We start from the raw sequence: 8,007 nt of genomic DNA, 5'->3' as shown, positions 1-8,007 counted from the left end.
CAGTTTACTAATGCAATGTAACTCCAATTTTTTTTTTAAATGATGTTTTTTTTTTTTTTAACATTTATTTATTTTTGAGACAGAGAGAGAGAGAGAGCATGAACAGGGGAGGGTCAGAGAAAGAGGGAGACACAGAATCTGAAACAGGCTCCAGGCTCTGAGCTGTCAGCACGGAGCCCAACACGGGGCTCGAACCCACGGACCATGAGATCATGACCTGAGCTGAAGTCGGACGCCCAACTGACTGGGCCACCCAGGTGCCCCTAAAAAATGATGTTCTATTTAGAGTGTTGTATCATTAGTATTTTCAGGATTTATTTTAATCATTAATCTTTGACACAGGATAGGAAACAAAAATAGCATTCCTATTGAATGCTAATGTGTCAGTAATTTGAAAAGATTTCCTGTGACTAAGTTAAAAACATTTTATTGATGTATTATAGAATTTCCGCTAGAGAAGCTACATATCCTTCAGTGAGTAGAGAGTGATTTTAAACCTTGGGGATGTGATTCAATAAATAAGCAGAGGAAAGAAACACAAAAGCACGCAAGTCATGTATGTAAGGTTGTTTAGCATAGTGTCTGACAAATAGTAAATGTCCCAAATAATAGATGATATTATTTTGAAATCCATTTAAATAAAAACATTTTCTTCCCCAATTTATATTGACCAAATTAGCTCATATTATGAACATAAAACTATTACTGCTAAAATAAGCTAAGTGTATTGTAAGTCTGAAGAAATGAGTCATCTAGGATCAGAAAAAACCTTCTCATCTACAGAACAACATATACAATGATGCTGGATTTTAGGCAAGACAAAATCCTCACTCATTAGCTACAATCACACTTAACAATTCTGCATTTATGAAAGGACGGGGGTGTGCAGAAAGTACACTTACCTATTTTTGGAATGTACTCAGAAGCCAAGGTTAAGATAATAAGAGGCTTCTTCTTAAACTCATTAAAATAACCAGAAAACTCTTTCCTCAGCATCACGATTAATCAAGGCTTACCTAGACTTGAAGCTTTCTTTCATGGCTTTTGGTTCTTCAAAACTTATCATAAGTTCCTTTTTGTGATTGGTGGGGGGCAGAGACTGAGAAGATTGGAAGAATTTTAAAAGATTATCCTAAAATATTCTAGAGCTTCCTAAGTCTCTAAAATAAAAATATGCTCACTGCTCTTAATTCTCTTGTGTGTATGTGTGTGTGTATAAAGAATAAAAATAACAACAGAATATAAAACCTATTTATATACAAATTACAATGTGATTGGAACATTCAATGTTTACTATTAAAAGGAGGATTCTTGTTGAGACTGAATTAGAAAGAGTGGTTAACAGGCCTCATCGAATTAATTTGCATACATTTTCTAATTTAGCAAACTGGAGAGAAATCCTCTTCATAGGTTTCTTGACATTTCATGTGGGCGGTTTTACTTGGATGGTAGCAAGTCAGTCATTTGATTCCACCAAATTAGGCAGGGTATTAGGTTACTGAAAAGAAAAACAATTAAGAAAGGGGTAAAAAAGGTAGGGTGCTTGAGGGGACTGACTCATCTGACTGTCCCAAGTAGACTCCATAAGTATGCAGCTGAAGCATATATTGTAGATTTAGTCTTCATTCTTAATTACCTTTAGAAATTTTTCAATACTTCCCACTATTTTAACAATCTTGTAATTCCTATGTGACTTATAAGGACTCAACAGAGCAGAGATAAATGTTACTTCAAGGCACTACCCAGGACGCATCTGCCATTTTAAAATGGAATAAAAGCTCTCTGGAGATGATATACCTTCTTTGGTGGTCATCAGTGAACCTGCCGGCATCTCCCTTCTCTCCCCTCCAGGCACATGGTAAGGTTGCATCACCTTGCTCCCTTGAAATGAGGAGTGGCCATGTGACTGGTTCTGAACACAGGGTGTGGCCAACCTGACACGTGTCACAGTGGAGCTTGTGTGACTTGTCAGTGCTCCTTCCCTTGCTAGGGTGACCACTAATGTTACAGAGGGTGAAGGCACCATCGGTGGGGTCCGTGGGTGAGAGCGACAGGAGCAGGGTATCTTGCCAAGCGGGGGTGGGCACGGAGCATCAGAAAGAAATGAGCTGTGTTACTACGCTGAGCCACTGAGGTTTCACGGTTGTTATCCATCATCCAGCCCGTCCTCACTAATATACCTGCCTCGCCAGGAAAAGATGGAATCCAGGTGGTGAGTTTTTTGCAAAGACAGAGAGACGCAATACGCTGGGTGGCACAGTAAAATTTATTTGTCTTTATGATTTACACACAGTAATTAAACACACAAAAGACCAAACACGGTCAAGATGGCCATATGTAGCTTCGGAAAAGACTGGTCCCAGATCACGCAAACCTTCATTCAGCTTAGAAATGAGTTTCTTTTTAATGGTTTTAATCTTTTTATTCAGTCCCCAAGGCTTGTACAGTTCAGTACAAATGTTTCTGCTATTTTGTTATCGTCAGGCACATGATGTTTACCAATTCCCAGGAAATAAGTGAAATCAACAAAAAAGTCCTGTGACAATTGAGCACGTTTTCACAGGAATAAATTTGATGAGCTTATTACAGTTTGATACAGTTTAGCTATCAGACCTACATATGAAACATGAAACAAATTGCATTTGTTTTAAGGATTTATTTCTTTTAAAATATTTACCACACTTTTTTGTGCAAGAGTTCCATTGATTTCTTTGGTTTTAAACATTATAGCTCCATGTGATCTAAATATAGTTTTATTTGTACCAAACATCAGGAATAAAAACATTAAACAAAATTTCAGAAGGTAAAAATGGAATTATTGCTTCAGTATAAAAAAATGTCTGGCCCATTTGGGTACTATTGCTATTACTGCTTTGCTTCTATTGGAAAACTATCCTGGAAATCAAGGAATGTACCCCCATAGCTCCCTGCTGAAAGTATAATTTGGTTGTACGTTATCATCTATTATTAATGTGCCCTACCTTCACCAAAGCTATCCTGATCTCGTCCTTAAAAACAAAACAAAGTGAAACAGCATAAATAAATAAGCTTACGTAGGGGATACAATAAATAAGCTACCAGAAATAAGAATAAAGAATATTGTAACATAAAGCCCTTCGGTGCTGTACAATTAAACAATGGCTTCAGATTTTCAAGGTCTCTAAACACAGCTTTTGTTTTATAACACAGTTTTAGTGCTGGTATGCAGCTGACAGATCTAGAGAAGAATACCTTTCTGTTGTTTTCATTACCTAAGAATGAAAACATAGTGGCTAGAGTTGTAAATTCTGCCCTGTGGAAATTTACTAGATAGGTACCATTGTCAATTTTGGACCGTTGCCTAGTTGTAGAGCACAAATCTTAGGGATTAAAAAAAACCCAATAATAATATTCCTTCAATTCTTAGTGGTTTCTTGGTCTCCAGAATAGTTATAGAAACAAACAGGGAAGAAATCAGACTCAAAAGTTTTGCTGCCTTCTTTTCTTCGCATCCATTGCATCCAGAATGGGTTGTCTTTTCGCCGTGTATCGTTGACGAAGCTCTTCTATTTCTCGTTCCATCATGGGGTCCAGTGCTTTTAACCGCATCTGTAGTTCTTCTAGACTTAGATTTTTTAACTAGAAACAGAAAAAAGTGAAGATATCAATACAGTATAAAATTATCTACAATAGGCTAAAATCTAATGGGGTTTAGCATGGATATTTCAGCAAACTCTCTACAACGTCTTTGAAATATGGTTCAATAACTAAAACAGGAATTCCTTCACTAAAGAACCAAAAAGCCACACCTTATAAGAATCTTAAGTAATTCTGCAACAAAAGCAATAAAAAAACCTCTGCTTTTAGGAAAGAACAAATGAGAAAAATAAGCAGATGAAAAGTATTAGTTTTTTAAAGAAGGGCAGAAAAACAAATCCACCATTGCCAACACACGGACTTTCAGGATATGCTCCGGATATATTCACTCTAACCTCTCACATCCTCGCCAGCTCTGGAGCACTGTCATAATTGTGAACACTTGCAGAGATCACCCAAGAATGTGACAAGATTGAATGCAGGTTAAATTACCCATTCTATCCTGCATTTTACCAAGTGCTTAAATTTTAAGTACTTGGTTAATCAAAAAATTAAATTACCTAGAATACTTCTATCCCAAACATTTTGATACAATAAGGTTTTTAATTTATGCCTCAAAATATCCCAAGCCTGATATATTAGTGACGAGTAAATTCTGACCTGCTGGTCAATTTGAGAATAAACTATCAGCTTTTCACCACATACATTATAGTTTGACGATAATGATGTGATTTGACTAAATGATCTAGTTTGACCATAGTGATTCAGTTCAATTACTCTGGCTTCCAGAGACGACACTAGCAATCCTTTACTGGTTTTCTGTATGACAGGAGGTGAGAGGCCTCAGGTCAGGGGGATGAAATCCATTCTACATAACAGGATCTGTGGCATGCTGAGCTTTACTGTAATTATTTATATGTGAAAAAAGCAGGGCGCCTGGATGGCCCAGTTGGTTAAGGGTCCATCCTTGGCTCTCAGGTCATAATATCGCGGTTTGTGGGTTTGAGCCCTGTGTCAGGCTCTGTCCTGATAGCTCAGAGCTTGGAGCCTGCTTTGGATTCTGTGTCTCCCTCTCTCTCTGCCCCTCCCCACTCACGCTCTGTCTCTCTTTCAAAAATAAATATACGTTAAAATTTTTTTTATATGTGAAAGCAGCAAGATATGGATTATCTCCTGAGGAACATATTTTAAGATGCCCTGAAATATATAACCTAACACTTGGGCTTTATCTTACTAACATTTAAAAAAGGTCTAAAACTTTGTCTCATTCAGAAACTATTAAAGCAATGGTGGCTGGTAAGTGGTTTTAAAAAATCTGTTAAACCACAGTGATTTACAGAATGCTATTACATATTCAGCATCTTGGTAGGTACTGTAAGGAAAGCAAAGAAGCACTGAACTATTTCCTTGCCTTAAGAAACTTGCAAATTGGGGCACCTGGGTGGCTCAGTCTGTTAAGCGTCTGACTTTGGCTCAGATCATGATCTCATGGTTCATGGGTTGGGGCCCACATCAGGCTCTGTGCTGGTGGTGCAGAGCCTGCTTCGGATATTCTCTCTCTCTCTCTCTCTCTCTCTCTCTCTCTCTCTCTCTCTCTCTCTCTCCCCCCCTCCCTCCCTGCCCCTCCCCTACTTGCACTCTCTCCCTCTCTCTTTCTCTCTTAAAAAAAATAAAGGAAACTTGCATATTAGTCAGAAGGGTGAGATCAGCAACTAGAAACATGTGGGGCTGACACAAGACCCTACTGCATATAGTACAGATCGATTGCAGTGAGAGGTTCTTAAGTCCATGAATAAGCTTCTCATGTACCCAATTTCGCAGGTTCAGTGTACATTTTCCTGGGGACAAATTCTATTGCTTCTTGCTCTTTTTTTTTTTTTTTTAAACAGATTCCCAACAAAAAGAGAGAAGCGTCACTAAGCTGATCCCTTTTAGGGGAGCAGGGACCATGCTGGTCCTTGAAAAGGGGGGTATCTCAGAGATGAGCAGGGCCCTGAGGAGGAAGCTCCACCATGTTGAGGAAGGACTATGGTTGCTGCAGAACCAAGGGCTGGTGGGGTCCCAAGCTAGGCAAAGCAGGGTTTGGACTTTAGGGAATCATGATCTGCTCCACAGCAGGAGAATTCCATGAGAGTAATTCAGACTTGGTCTTAATATGATAACACTTGCAGCAATTTTTTGTTTTAATAGGAGAACTGTCTTTGGTTATTTTATGAGCCAAATCAGAAAGTGCTCTCATTACTTTATAGTCAACATGTCAATTTTAACCAAAAATAGCATTTTTCAGCTTGATCCTCCACTTTCCTCACCTTACCTGGCCCTAAATTACTCTTGGTTCTAAAAAATCCATTCTCACTGAAAAAGGTTTGTCACCACTGAGGATACTGAAAAGAATGAGTCACAGATTCTGAAGTAAATTCAAAAGAGGCGTTCCAAAAATATAGGCATGACAGTGTTACGGGAAAGAGTATGTGGGCTCCCAGGATGATGATTCTGAAGGTGAGTACCACTTGCCTTGGTGTATGAAAAGTTCTGGTGTTTACATATATAGAATAATATATATATACAATATCCCCTGTCATAAAAAGAAGCTACCTTACTATATCACACCATTATAGGCATTTATATTATCATGCATTGTATTTTATCATATTCTTCATTAATTTTTAGCCCAAGTACTAATCATGCCACTATTAATATGGCTAAATATGTTCAAATCTCTGGGAGGATAAAGAATAAGCCAATAGGGGACTTCGGACTTCAGAACTTTCTGAACTGGACGAACAGGTGATGGCGGGGGGGGGGATGAAGAACCTATTAGACACCACACAAGGCCTTGTTTCCTTAAGAAAGACGGGGCACCTGGGTGGCTCAGTCGGTTAAGCGTCCAACTTCAGCTCAGGTCATGATCTCGCGGTTTGTGAGTTCGAGCCCCGCGTCAGGCCCTGTGCTGACAGCTCAGAGCCTGGAGCCTGCTTCGGATTCTGTGTCTCCCTCTCTCTCTGCCCCTCCCCTGCGCGTGCGCTCTCTGTCTCTGTCTCTCAGAAATAAAAAAATGTAAAAAAAAAAAAAAAAAAATTAAAGAAAGACACGTCCGGGTGCTGTCTACATGAGATCCCATTTCACTTTTGTCTCTTTTTCAGTCCACACTAATCTTCCCATCTCTGAATTTCAATATAACATTCATAATTTAAACAACACAATTTAGTATTTGATTCTAAATTTATTTATTATTATTTTGCAATTGACTTTTATGAATGAGTTTCAGGTCTCCCTGTCAGATATTCTAAAAAATATTTAAACTTTAGATACTGTAAACACGGTTAGAAACTATCAAACTGTACTGCTAAATACCATGGCATGAGGGTGGGTAAATAGAAATACTGAAAAAAATGATTCAAAGGAATGGGTTACTCTAAGATTAGGAGAAATAGCATCAAAGCAAAGGAAAACAATTTTTGCATTAAGATATTCCTGTAAATATCTTATACTACCTTACTGGGGCAAATTACCAACAGTTTATAAATATTATATTACAGTAATGGACCAAATTCAGAGAAAGAAGCTACTTAGAAGAAAGTTTTCCTCCTCTAATAGACTTGCATATTTTCAATATGTAAAATGTGTGATGAACAGGTCTGTGATGTTGGAGAATCATCCAGGACTGTTAGGGAATTAGATGTTCCATATAAGAAAATTTATGAAGTATCTAAATCTTAGTTTTTTAGGTGGTAAAAACTTGGTTTCAACCGTTTTGAAGAGAAAATCTTTATGAAGTACTTTACAGAATATGCCGGCTTCTAAAGGAGAGGACACAGGACCTAAAGCAATCTTTCCTTAATGATGAATCCCCATTATTAATTTCTACTACTAATCTATGCCATGTATTAATTTCCTCTCTCCTTTTTGGCTTTTTATCTTCATTTGAGAGAAAGCTATCAGCTCCTTTTCATGACCCTCATTAGACGGATATCATTCTCTCTTTACATAGTTTGTTCATCTATTGGGAACCAGAAAAGTGATTGAACGGTCCTAGAAAGCATTACACTAAATAAAAATAAATACGTTAATGAAGGCTTGAGGCTGTTTTAGGAAAGACAGAGCATGGTTTTAGTGCTGAAGCTTGTACCACCTGTTTCTAGTGTTTTTGTTTTTTAAAAAATTTGATTTCAGATTTGTGGCTCTGTAAGGTTGAAGTTACAGGAAATCTGACATCTATGTAAGAAACATACATAGTTACATTTTCAGATGAGCTGTCAGAGAACTCCAGAGTACTCGTTTATTAAAATATTTATTGATAATTTCTATAGACCAAGCATGTGGATACAAAGATGAATAGAACACTCTACCTCCCACAGAGAACTTGCAATCTAGCTGGCAAGACAGGTCCACACACGGCTAATTGACTGAAGGATGGGTAAGCTGAGAAGA

The 8,007-nt window shown here is 37.9% G+C and overlaps 1 protein-coding gene across 1 annotated transcript in view; it reads right to left on the bottom strand.

Moving 5' to 3' along the window:
- Nucleotides 1-2,247: 2,247 nt before the first annotated feature.
- Nucleotides 2,248-8,007, bottom strand: part of STK3 (serine/threonine kinase 3) — a 281,099-nt gene continuing 275,339 nt past the window's right edge. Inside the window, 1 exon segment of the mRNA XM_027064153.2 lies at nt 2,248-3,618. Within this exon segment, the coding sequence (XP_026919954.2) occupies nt 3,460-3,618 (159 nt within the window). The 3' untranslated portion in view covers nt 2,248-3,459.

This window comes from Acinonyx jubatus, chromosome F2, assembly GCF_027475565.1.
Source record: "Acinonyx jubatus isolate Ajub_Pintada_27869175 chromosome F2, VMU_Ajub_asm_v1.0, whole genome shotgun sequence".
Taxonomy (NCBI): Eukaryota; Metazoa; Chordata; class Mammalia; order Carnivora; family Felidae; genus Acinonyx; species Acinonyx jubatus.
The sequence above is the reverse complement of the archived record's forward strand: the minus strand, read 5'-3'. Positions and strand labels throughout refer to the sequence as shown.